This window comes from Desmodus rotundus, chromosome 2 (assembly GCF_022682495.2).
Source record: "Desmodus rotundus isolate HL8 chromosome 2, HLdesRot8A.1, whole genome shotgun sequence".
NCBI lineage: Eukaryota > Metazoa > Chordata > Mammalia > Chiroptera > Phyllostomidae > Desmodus > Desmodus rotundus.
The window spans coordinates 164,985,932-164,999,671 of record NC_071388.1 but is presented as its reverse complement, the minus strand read 5'-3'; the positions used below and the strand labels follow the sequence as shown (position 1 = coordinate 164,999,671).

Below are 13,740 nucleotides of genomic sequence, written 5' to 3'. Positions count from 1 at the left end.
ATGAGGGTAAGGATAAAAATTAAAAGCTTTTTTCATGTGTTATCATTTAAAGAGTAATTCTAAAATTTATTATTTAATGAATTATTTAGTCCCAGAAACCAGAAATGAATATGCAGTATTCCTGGGCAATTTTCAATAGAACTTTTTTTTTTTTTAAACTCAGAATAGTGAAAATTTATAGCACCTGAGCTTTACATTTCCATTCTGAAAGGAGCTTTTTTTGTAGTTAACTTTGTTTTGCTCTCTTAAAATGAAAGTTTCTATGTAGGACCTGTTTAGTACAGTTTAGGATATGAGAAACCTCAGTTGTAAATATGATAGCCTCATCTGTAGAACAGAAAAGATGTTGCCAGAATCCTCAGGAATTAAGCAGTTTATGTCTGTTTTATGAACTACATTTGTTGGGCAGTGTTCGTAGTAAATTTCTGAGGTGGTCACTAAACTCCAAGGGTCAGTGTTCTCATTTAGAATAGACATAATGATAATGAATAAAAATATGCAAAATGGGTGAACTTGTTCATCTACTGATTATTTAAATGGAAACTTTTTATTGACATAGAATGTTAACATAGTGTAGAGATCATAAATGTTTTGGTCAGTTAATTTTAACAAAGTGAGCCCACGTTTGTCATCAGTGCACTATGCAGACAACAGAACATTACCAGCATCTCAGAGGCGCCCCTAGTCCCTTTCGACACACTGCTTCTGCTGCCCCTCCCTCCTGTCCAAGGGTGAGGACTGGCACTGAAAACCTTTTAGGGTACTGCTTTTTAAAGGTGCCAGCAAGGACATTTTAAAATCTAGAGGTCATGTAAGAATATACATGTTTGGTAGTTTTTTGATAGAAGATTAACATTTCTGTTCTTTCTACTCCATGGCCTTTATCATGCTTATAATATACTTGACTTAAGGTTATTTTGCTGTGTGAACCTATGATAAAACCTTCTGTTATCAGATTTTATTTTCTTCTGTGTTCGGTTTTATACCAGTAAGTGTGAATATAACAACTATAAACAAATTGTATAGTACAGTATGAAAATATCTAAATTGACTCTAGAATTTTAGAACATAAAAATGTTCTCAGTGAGTAATACTGAAATAAACACGATTGGATTGAGTAAAGTATATTGTAAAAAAGAAGTTGCAAAAATAAGTACTTTTTCTTTTCTCTTCCCCAAATTTTGAAGGGGTTTTTTTTTTTTTGGTAGTTTAATTTAAATGGTAATAGTTAAGGGAAAAGAAAATAATATCAATGGCTGTAGAACTTCCCTATATTTGAATTATAATCATATCAGTTTACATCAGTTAAGTCAGCAAATGAGTTTCTAAAATAACTATGAAGTGTGTAACTATATCATCACATCAGCTATGTGCTTGTACTTGAAGTATATGTTGTTTTATATTTATATAAATACCTGGAGATCAAAATCTATGTCTCATTTATATCCCAAGCACTAAATAAACATATAATAAGTGTTCAATAAATAGTTACTTAATGAGTAAAAGAGTACTTCTTAAGTACAGTATGAGCTTTCTTTCCAAATAATTGTCTAGTTTTTTTTTTTTCTTGGAAATCACTATAGACCTTTTCATACTCCAGTTATGTATTAGTAGGGATTATATATTTCATTTTGTTTGACTTTCTTGAGCCAGTTTTGCCAGTAATAGATCAATCTTGTACAATAGCGTACATGAAAATGATAAAATAAAACAAAATATAACACCTTCATTAAATCTACTAAATTTGCATGAGCTTTATTTCCTTTCTCTGTCTCTTGATGTTGCTGTTTTGTTGCAGATTTTGCAAGACTGTCCAGAAGAACCTGAAGCTATTCATGATGAGGAGCAATTTGATGAAATTGAAGCAGTTGGGAAATCACTTTTGGATAGATTAACTGTTCCTGTAGTTTATCCTGATGGGTATGATGCATGGTCTTATACTTATGTCTTTTTACCAGTGAAATCTTCAAGAGAGGAAAATATGTTTGTTTAAAAAGCCAAGTCAGTTAGCTTTGGTCCACATTTTTAGTTCTTGCAATGAACTGGTTTAAAATGAAAAGAAATCCAAACTCAGCTCTTAGCAACAGTAGTACATGATACTTGCTATTGTCAAATGTGTTGCTTCTTGACAGCTTGTTGTAGAAGAAAGATCATTGCCTAGGTTGACATCCTGGGTTCTAGCCTTGGCTAAATGATGATGGGGAGTAGGGTGACTTTGGGCATCATTCAGGGAATGTGTGGAGACTAATGTTTAGTGAGGTCAATATGTTCCTGGCACCAAGTTCAACATCACCTTTATTACTTTTGACCAAACAGAGCCAGGCCAGTATGGTTATTTCTGATTTACAGATGGAGAAACTGAGGCTCAGAAATATTAAATAAGGTGCCCAGGATTTCACAGCCTCCAAGTAGAATTAGGATACAATGTCAGGTCTTTCTGACTCCAAACCTATCTGTTTTCACTGCGCTATGTGGAATCCCAGTTTCTTCATTTGTAAAATGATGGGATTCTGATTCCCATGTTTCTTTTTATTTCAAATAGTCAATGATAATAATATGAAACTCATGCAAATAATAAATGGGCCAGTAAATGAATCAGAAGAAGCTTTATCCCTGAAGATCTAGACCTTCTTAGTGAAAAGGATTTAGAGGTAATCCAGATGCTATTTAATTCAAACAATAGGGAAACCAAATGATTGAATACATCTCTCCTTACATTTTAGTAGAGTGTAATGATTAGGATTGTGGATTCTAACCAGATGTCTCGGGTTAAAATCTCAGCACCACTATGTAAGCCACTTATGAAGAACCACTTAACCTTTCCTATGCCTCAATTTTCTCACCTAAGAATAGATTCATACCTCCTCAGGTTATAGGGTCAGGGTAATTATGTGAGGTAAATCTGTATAAACTACTTAAAATAAATATGGCACACGGTACAACTACTGCTGTGTCATGAACATCAAATGATTATTAGGAATTGATATTGAGAAGGTAGGACTTCCGGCCAAGACAGAGGCGTAGGTAGATACACTGTGCCTCCTCACACAGCCAAAAGAAGGACAACAGCAAATTTAAAAACAAAAAACAACCAGAACTGAAGGAAAATCAAACTGTATGGAAGTCTGACAACCAAGGAGTTAAAGAAGAAGCATTCATGGAGACTGGTAGGAGGGGCAGCAATGGGAAGCTGGAGTGGAGAGGACGTGTGGCAAGGCAGAGGCTGGAGGACCAGGTTGGGCAAGGTGGCAGCTGGCAGAGCAGGCGGTCCCACATTTGTGTGTGGACAAACCAGGAGGAACAACAATAAGGGATCGAGACAGACCACGCAACCCAGGGTTCTAACGCTGGGAAATAAAGCCTCAAACCTCTGACTGAAAACACCTGTGGGGGTTGCAGTGGTGGGAGAAACTCCCAGCCTCATAGGAGAGTTCATTGGAGGGACCCACAGGGTCCTAGACCATACACAAGCCCACCCACTGGGAATCAGCACCAAAAGGGCCCAATTTGCTTGTGGGTAGTGGAGGAAGTGACCAAAAGCTGGCTGAGAGCCGAGCAAGAGGTGCTGTTCTCTCTTGGACCCCTCCCCAACGTATAGCTCCACAATGCAGCGACGTGGGTTGCCCCCTGCCTCCTGTGATTACCTAAGGCTCCATCCCTTACTATGTAACAAGCACACCAAGACAAAAAATATGGCCCAAATGAAAGAACAGGTCAAGGCTCCAGAAAAAAATACAACTAAGTGACCAAGAGATAGCCAGCCTATCAGATGCAGAGTTCAAAACCCTGGTAATCAGGATGCTCACAGAAATGGTTGAGTGTGGTTGCAAAATAGAGGGAAAAGTGAAATAAAGGAAAATGTACAAGGAACCAACAGTACGGGAAGGAAACCAGGATCAACGATTTGGAACAGAAAGAAAAATAAACACTCAACCAGAACAGAATGAAGAAACAATAATTCAAAAAAAATGAGGAGAGGCTTAGGAACCTCTAGGACAACTTTAAAGGTTCCAACATCAGAATCATAGGGGTGCCAGAAGGAGAAGAAGAAATTGAAAACTTACTTGAAAAAATAATGGAGAACTTCCCTAATCTGGCAAAGGAAATAGACCTCTAGGAAGTCCAGGAAGCTCAGAGAATCCCAAAGAAGTTGGACCCAAGGAAGCACACACCAAGGCACATCATAATTACATTACCTAAGATTAAAGATAAGGCGAGAATCTTAAAAGCAGCAAGAGAAAAGGAGAGAGTTGCCTACAAAGGATTTCCCATAAGACTGTCAGCTAATTTCTCAAAAGAAATCTTACAGGGAAGAAGGGGCTAAAAAGAAGTACCCAAGTCATGAAAGGCAAGGACCTACATCCAAGATGACTACATCCAGCAAAGCTATCATTTAGAGTGAAAGGGCAGATAAAGTACTACTCAGATAAGGTCAAGTTAGAGGAGTTCATCATCAGCAAGCCCTTATTATATGAAATGTTAAAGGGACTTATCTCAGAAAAAGAAGATCAAAATATGAACAGTAAAATGACAACAAACTCACAACTATCAACAACTGAACCTAAATGACAAAAACAAACTAAGCCAACAACCAGTACAGGAACAGAATCAGAGAAATGGAGATCACGTGGGGGATTATCATCTGGAGGAGCAGGGAATGGGGGAAAAGGTACAGGGAATAAGTAACATAAATGGCAGGTAGAAAACAGACAGGGGGAGGGTAAGAATAGTACAGGAAATGTAGAAGCCAAAGAACTTATATGTACAATGCATGGACATGAACTAAGGGCGGGGGGGGGTGAATGAGGGTGGGAGGGGGTGTGCAAGGTAGAGAGAAATAAAGACGGGGGAAATGGGACAACTGTAATAGCATAATCAATGAAATATATATATTTTTAAAAGAAGATAGACTGTTTCTCCCTTGAAAAAATACTGGTCTTATTTATAGCCTAATATGTAGATAATCTCCAGTGATACAATCAGAGATAGCCTGAAGTCATGTTATACATCTGCAGTGTATACGAGAGAATAAATCTTAAAATTTATAAATGTTAGTGTGCTGCTTCTGTTTGTTCCATTCTACACCCCTCCCCCGCTCAAGCCCCTATTTCTATGTTTCCCAGCCACTTGTCAGTCTCCCTTTCTGTTCAGGTCAGCCTGGAAATATCTTTCCCTGATGTTTTCGCTTGAGCTCGCCCTCCTGTGTTCCACAAATAGTGTGTGTGTCATTTCCTCATCCTTTTAAGATAAAAGAATAAGTTAATATTGTATATTCAAATTTCACAACCATCACCTCTAACATTTGGAATTGTTATTCCATTTTGTATGATAATCTGTGTCACATAAATTTTGATAGTAAGATTATTCAGATTTATCTTTAGTAATATTCTCCTGGAAAAATATTTCAAAAATGGATGGTCTTTCTGGATTCACTACTTGAAGACCCAGATTCAAATCTTAGTTTTTCCATTGTCATCTTAGTTAAGTTACTTAATTTTCTAGACCTTAGTTTTCTGATCTAAAAAATGAAGAGCTTGACCAGGTAATTTTCAGGAACTTTTCAGATTTTGTGACTCTGAATACAGTGTCTTTGTAAGGAGGATAAAATTAAATGATTTTATCTATTAATGTCCCAAACGATGCCTTACCATTAAATGGATATTTTACTTGCCAACTGTATTGGACAATTAGTGTACATAGCCCTTAGCACTGAAGTGCACATACAGACTTTATATTTGTGTATGCTATGGACCCGAAATAGAAAAACAAAATATCTCCAATGTTACATTGTTTTGTTTATTGTTGCATCGTTTGGTTGCATTGGCTTACTGAGATGATCCTGAGTACACATATGACATCTATATCACTAATATGTTTGTCTCAAGATCTTCAATAATTTGTGCCATTTAAAAAATGTGTCTCCTACTGCATTACTACTCAAAGATAAACAGTATGGTCTACAAAGGAACTATTATCACAGATATCACAGATAGTAATTTTTGCTTCTTTTTGCATTTGATGTGGTCAGTGGATTTGTATTAATCTGGGGTTTTTCTGTTTTGATTTTTCAGAACTGAACAATATTTTGGGAGTCCGAGTGACATGGCTTCTACTGCAGAACATATCAGAGACAGGATGAAACTTGTTGGTCTCAAAAGGCAGCAGCTGAGACATCCTGAAATGATGACCACAGAGAGTTAATAGCTACCAGCTTCCCAGAGATCTGCGTTCATAATAATCCCGCATGTCGTCAGCATACTATAGCATTAGCCACAATACATTAAGATACATTTCACAGCCAAGATATGCCTCTTTTCTTTTCATTACACATTTCTCTGTACATGTTAACACCTTGCAACTACCAAGGCATAATTATTTAATATGCTTTGAGACCATAGACTCCAAGTATCTTAAAAGAAGGAACTGTAAACATTGCACTGAAAACTTGCTTTAAAGCTTTACCTGACCTGTCAGTTTGTTAACAACTGATAATAAGCTTTGAATGGTGCTAATAAGAGTTTAGGAATTCTCTATATAAAAATGGTTGCCCTTCCTCCCCAGGTGATCAGCAAATTTAGGCTATAGTTAAACGGTTATCAGTAAACAGTGGTGTCCTCAAAATTTTACTTTGTAATTATTCTTCAAAATTGATTATTTTTATCATGTCAGTATGAAGAAAACCTTCAGATCTTTGACATATTCATTAAAAGAGATTTTTCTATTTGTACTGATAATGTATTAAAAGTTGTTTGTGCTTAATAAAAGGTTTCTTTTAAGCATCTTATTTAATTTGGTGGTTATATCCTATTTCCGTTTCCAAACATGAGTACCTTATTAAGGGCATTCTTAGGATTGTGAGGGTGGTTTACTATTTGTTTTTTCAAGTTGGTTGCATGTGTTTTAGCCAGGAAGTTTGTATGTACGCATGTGTATATATTAAGTAAGCATGTTTTGTCATGAAAAAATAAATTGTGAAGAACAATTTAGATCTTTAAGAACTTACACATAATGAAATATTACTTCAAATTTTTCTCTACTTCAACTTGAAAAATATTATCCAAATTATTAACTGCCTTCAAGATACTTTGTCTTTGGAGGAAGAAGGCTGGGGAAGAAGTCATACATAATTACTTACATGTGATCCTATAAGTCACAGTTATCTTTCTGAAACTAAAGTAGCAATTGTTAAGTTTAATTTGTCAAGATAGACTAGAGCAAAATTCTGAACTAGCCTAATACAAAAACTGCAACTTCTAGTAATAAAATTTATAAAATGCTAGTGCTTTTAAGTTTATATAAAGTTTAAATGGCAAATGTATATAATTTAATTTTGTGTCAATTTTTATTTCAGAAAATGTTTTTGAAAAAGATTAAAAATAACTTTTTTAGTCTGTGATCAATATAAAATTATGCAAAGAATTGTATGCTAGTTCCTTTTCTTCAAAAATGCTCGTGTATCCTCCAATGAAAAAAGCTCCCTCTGAACCTGCTGGTTCCTCTAGCCTTCTTCACACTGCCAGACTTCTTGGAGAAGTCCATATCCGTTGCCTCTACATCCTCACTGCTCACTGCGCAGCATCTTGCAGTCTGGTTCTACACAGCATTGTACTGCAACTGCTCTAAATGGGCTCCCAGTTAGTGCATTGAATGACTTTGTTCTCAGTCTGCATTCTTATCCTCCTTTGTCTCTGCAACATTTACACCATTGAGCAACCTTTCCTGGGCAATGTCTCCTCCCTTGAAGATACTATCCTCTGCCATAACTGTGAGTACAGTCACATCACTGTTTAACATGTATCTACAAATGTGCTCTCTCAGATTCTGTCTTCATAATATCATCTTCAGGGTTTCCGTTTTATCTCAATGTCCTTTTAACCTAGATGAAGTTATTTATAATATTTTTATCTTTCTCCTCTTGGAGCAATTTTGGTTAAAGGTGCAGCCTTTTTTCTAGTTAGACATGCCAGAAAATCTGGGGGCAGCATTCAAATGCTCCTCCTTGTCTTGTGCTACCACTGCTTCTGGGAACAGCCAGGAAGTTCTTTCTATATTTGATAATCCTCAGTCTTTTAGGGCTTAACTTCTATGAGTATAAACTTTGGTGATTCTTCACTTTAGTCTTCGTGATGGTGCTAACCACTTGCTACCATTCTTTGTGCTCTCCTGCTACATTAAAAGCTCTTTGGAAGGAAATAATCCCATGGGTCTTGAGTTCCCAGACTTGCTCATACATAGTAGTTGCTCGATTTCCCTGTATGCGAATGGTCTTTATAGGCATTAGTAATAATCCCTCATATTGTAGTCTGATGTGTGTTTTGAACATATTTTCTAAAGTTAAGACTGAGTTACAAGTGAATCTACTTATAAAGAAGTCATTTGGTATTTTAGATAATTCGATATTAGCTAATTTACTCAGTTGTACTCAATAACTATTTGTTCTACTGAATTTCACAGTAGTTAAAATGCTTTCATTAAGATTTTGCTAATAAAGGATTGGTTGTAAGTAATGAGACTCATAGTTCTACCATCAACTCACCTGCTTATCAAATGAGTTAATTTTTATATGCCTTAAGCTATCTTGCGTACAGCAAAAGAAAATAAGGTAACACCTAGAACTGTTATTTGTAATTTGAGTATTTCAGATGACGCTAAATATGTTTTTACCAGAAATATTGTTGCTCTTCATTTATAAATTTGCTGCTACTTTCTGTATGTCTTTATATACACATACAGTTATGAATGAAAACCCAGCAATGCCCTAATGTGATTTTTTTCATAGTTCAGTTAGAGCACATGTGAAGGAAGTAACTGCAATCTGTGTGATATCACAAGGTTTTTTGTGCATAATAAAAACGTTGGCTGGAAACTGGAGAAAGAACTGTCATTTCTAATTGATATATGCCACAACTTTCCACATTACTTTAGCCCATCTCAGGGAATTATTGAAGTGTTAATTGGGCTAGTTTTGTTGTGGTTTGTTTGTTTGGTTTGGGGGACTTTTTTTCCTTATTATGTATTTATTTCCTCTTATGTAAATTCACTCCCTGCAGTTTTGGCATTTATTGACACATGTCTAGCCCAGCAGCATTAAAATGCTAAGATGATAACTTCATCACAGATAAAAATTGGCTTTATTCCCAGTCCTCATGGTTGATGACCTTACTCTGCTGGGGTGACATCTGTGATAAGGAAACTGCTCAGCCTGCCAGCTAGGATGTTGATTTCAGGTCTAGGATTCATTGCTATGGAGAAGATTGGATACTTCTCACTTTATAGGCATTTTAATTGGCCAGTACTTCCAAGTGTTACCCAGTATTAGTGTGTGTGTTGTTTGTTTTCATTGCCCTATCAGTTGACAAATGGTGTGCTATTTAGTTTATTATTATAGTTTGTGGCACACTGCTTAATAGGAACATGACCATTAATTTTCTGATAGTGCCGAGCAAACTATACTCTTAGGATCTAAACCCATTGTGACCAGTGGTGTGATTGTGAGATTAGCTGACCCTATCTCACTGTACTGTCCGTCAGCTTTTGGAGAAAGAATCCAGAGTTCTGTACTGCATTTTAAGTTCCTTGCCAGAGAGATTGAGTATTACTATGTACTTTTGCATCACAAGACCATAGTAAAAGAAAAACTAATAAAAACTAAACATGGCATGGTTGCTAAAATCCTCCACATCTTGAGCCTATTAAAAATGGTTCAGGAAACTAACATCAGTAAATATCATCAATGACAGTATTTCCATGATGGAGGTATCTTTGCTTAAACCCTCAAAGGAAAATGTCTCTGGGATTAAAAAGGTAGGCTGGAAAATAGCTGCACATAGTTAACCTAATTAGCAAGCTTAACCACTTCCCAGTTCTAAAAATAAAAAGCTTCTGTTGATAGTGGAAAATACTCTTGTGTAGGGTAGCAAATACACTGATAAGGCAAAATGAAGTGCAGATTTAACATCTGATATTATTTGATCATAGTATGTGCTACTGAAAAGTAGTTTTGCTAAGAAGCATAAATGATAGCAAGAATAGTACAGATCGTAAAAGCTAAAACAACTATAGTTTGACTACTTGACTTCAGTATCTGGCTTTGCCATTTACTGACCTTGGTAAAAACTGCTAAACAACTTCTCTGGATCTGTAAATTAGAGACATCATATCAAATAATATCAAGCATGAATGAAATGCAATCATATTTAAAAATGTATTGAAAACTAAGATGTTATCCAAAACGGAAGGTATTATTACCATAATTATCTTCTCAGAATAGAAAACAAGGTATTCCTTAATTTTGCTCTCATCTCAGATGACAGTCACGGGGTGATGGAGGAATGCCACATTGTTTATGCTCACCTCCCTGCCTCCCTAAGCTCCATCTCCCCTATGTTCAGAACTGCGTACTGAAAATTCTAAGGGTGTGGTTGGTGAGCTCACCAGTAAATAACAAGACTTTTAAATCTGACAGATTAACTCTTTTTATGGCAGGATAATAGAGCAGCAAGATGGAAGACAAGTGAGGAGTATCACCTGCTTTGAGGTTGGCAGGACATGGCACAATTTCATTAATAAGTAAGTAAGAAAGTAAGTAAAAGGAAGTCATACTTGGAGTGGTTCTTAGTGAGTCAGCACCAATCTGTAGAAACAAGAGCACAATACTGTTAAGATACTTATAAAGTGTCCAAATAGGTAAAAACATGACTTGAGACCACCCTTAGTGTTGTTATGAAGAGAAACCTTAGAGAAGAACTGTTAGAGAACAGAAATCTTGATAAACTTTGGTAGTGATCATAACAAAAAAAAGACTGATCCTGTAATACCGATGGATAGAACTAGGGCTACTCCATTAGACAGCATAACTGTATGAGCATGTTTAAGAATGAAAACAGTTCACAGCTGTGATGCTGAATAGCATGACTAATGTTTTAAATCAAACTTGGAAACTTGACAGGCCTAGTCTGTGTGCTTCAAGAAAAGACAAAGGAGACTGTACTAGAACATGAAGGATTTGGAGATCAAAGCAAAGCCAGACCTATGACTAAATGTTCTGAGAGCAGTGAGTAAATTTTTTAAATAATCAAGATTAATTTTGTTAAAAGAACTCTTCTGGGGCAGTATGTATAATGCTTATATATGGTGATAGAGAAATTCTTAACAGATAACTAAAAATAGTTACCAACTGAGAGGTAAAAGCAGTGTTAAGAGGTTTTTAGTCAAGCCCATGGAAAACTATTTCTGATAAAGATCTATTGAAGTCTAAATCCATTCTTAGTGAATCCCAGAGTCATGTTAGAAGCATTTCCAAGTAAAGTGTCATCTCCATAGAGTGTCCCCAAATGTGTCCCTCAGAGACAGGAGGGGATGATTCAGATGTCCTTTCACTCAGAAAATAGGGACCTGTTCACTAAGATCAAGCCTCACATCATGTCTTGGGCCTACACATCTTTTCTGATAATTACTCTTTTTCAGTTTTGAAATCATGGCAAAAACAATTTCTAAGTTTGATTTTTCTCTTGAGACCATATCTTCAACTTAGCTCTTATGTTAGTCTACACAGCCAATAGATGGGTGTAAAATGTATGGTCAGTATATGTGTTGTATTTTGTAAAGGTGTGAGGGATCGTAATATCACTGACAATTTTGAACCAGCACAGATCTGAGAACTGATTGCTCACTTCACACTCAGTGATGTCCTTTCACAAGCTCTTAAGTTTTTAAATTGACACCGATTAGATGAATTTGATGGTTATATTGCCATGGGATCAATATTGAAATTCTCAGCATTATTCAGTAAGCTTGCACCGTGGATTTTTCCCACCAACTATTTATTTATTTATTTATTATAAACATTTTTTCAAAGTCACTATCCAATGCTAGTTTCCATTAACTATGCTTACATTGTCACACACCTGTTCGTCCAGCTCATCAATTCAGATCACTTGTTGATGTGTTTTAAATTACAGACATCCTACACTTCATACTAAATACTTCAGCATATCACATCATTCACTAGAGTTCAATACTTGCTTATGCTTTTTATATAAAGTTAGCATACAGCGAAATGTAGAAATCTTAAGTATACATCCACTGAGTTTTGGCAAATGCATACAATGCTATCAAAATATAATATCAAAAAATTCACACATGGCCCTTTCCAGTCAACCCTTGTCCCTACTCAACCCCCAAAGGCAACCACTGTTCTTTTTTGTACTGATAAATCAGATTTGTCTGTTCTAGAATTTTGTGTAAATAGAATCACACAGCATGTACTATTCTGGAATTACTATGTTTTAGAGATTTATCTAGGTGGTTGGGTGTGTTAGCAGTTCATTTCTTTTTGTTGCTGTGTAGTATTCTATTGTATGACTATAGTGCAGTTTATCCATTTTCTTATTTATGAATACCTGGGCTGTTTCCAGTATTGGCAATTATAGATAAAGCTGCTATGATTATTGTTAACCTAAGTCTAATGTGAACATAGGACTTCGTTCCTCTTGGGTGAATACCTAGGATTAGAATTTCTGTGTCATAGGGTAGTTTTAAAAGAAACTGCCATACCTTTTTCCAATGTGGTTGTAATGTGTGTTGGATTATCACTATATTTTTGGATGTGTAGAAAGGTGTAAACTTTTTTTATGGTCCATATTTGAAATACTAGAAATGGGTTTGGGATAGAATTGATATTGTTCACAGTTGGCAGTTGGTATTATTTGAGGGAAGCAAATACCTGTCTGCCCGAAACAGTCCCCAAGGGGTTCCTGTACCTTAAATTTTAGCATTGGTTTCCGTTTTTGAGAGATTAAAGCACTTATCCAAGTGTGGTGATACGTTCACTAGAAGAAACCACATTGATTCATTTCTGCTACTAACTTTTGCCACCCATTTTCATTAGTTAAAATAAGATTGATAATCAAGCAGAAAAGATTATGTCTGTTCAATGGGGGCAGAAGGGGTAATAAAAAACATGTACTACTAGTCAGTTCCAGATACAGCAGTGTGAGAACCATCTGGACGGGTTCCCCCAAATGGTGGTAAAGAAACCAGAAAACTGGCTGGGAAGAATTCTACCTCACAGTTGTGCATAGAGGATAGCTATGTTTTTGCAGGGCATTTTAGGGTTTACAAGTCATATTTGCAATGTCTCTTTATTCAGTACCATCCAGCTATAGTTATTTCATACTCTAGTGACTTTCTTATTTACTGTTTTACCCTTCTCACCTGTTCTATTACATATAACAGTTAACTTGTATAAACCTGTAAAATTATTGTAATGTTTATGTTTCCAATGCTCATGTTCACAGATATCTATGTACGGTTCATCCAGTCTTTCCTATTCAGCTTTTAAGGGCTGGGATATTTGGCTTCTACTGTAAATCCTTATAATGTTCTATACATTGTAAATGCAATAAAATGTTAAAAACTATAATTAATGGCAGCAGATTTGGATATGTATTTATTTGATATGTTATCACTTTGGATATTAAATTTGGTTTCTGTTAATAAAGATTGTTCTTGAAGCCTAGGGAGAATTAAGTCATACTAGTCTCGATAACAATCTGATAAATTCTGCATCTAGTCACATTACTTTTTGTAAAACTTTAAATTTGTGCTAACAAAATTTTTCTACAATCTTTTATTAAAACTGAAATGTAACTTGTTATAAAAAGATTTTATTTATTTATTTTGAGAGAGAGGGGAAGGGAGGGAAGTAAGGAGAGAAACATCAATGTGTGGTTGCCTCTC

General features: G+C 35.7%; 1 protein-coding gene across 2 annotated transcripts in view; it reads left to right on the top strand.

Moving 5' to 3' along the window:
- The window catches only part of SESTD1 (SEC14 and spectrin domain containing 1), a 96,727-nt gene extending 83,304 nt beyond the window's left edge, over positions 1-13,423 (top strand). For both annotated transcript variants that reach the window (XM_053918812.2, XM_053918811.1), the window contains 2 exons: positions 1,799-1,920; positions 6,072-13,423. In XM_053918812.2, the coding sequence (XP_053774787.1) occupies positions 1,799-1,920; positions 6,072-6,201 (252 nt within the window). In that variant the 3' untranslated portion in view covers positions 6,202-13,423. The remainder of the gene's footprint in view (positions 1-1,798; positions 1,921-6,071) is intronic.
- Positions 13,424-13,740: the final 317 nt, after the last annotated feature.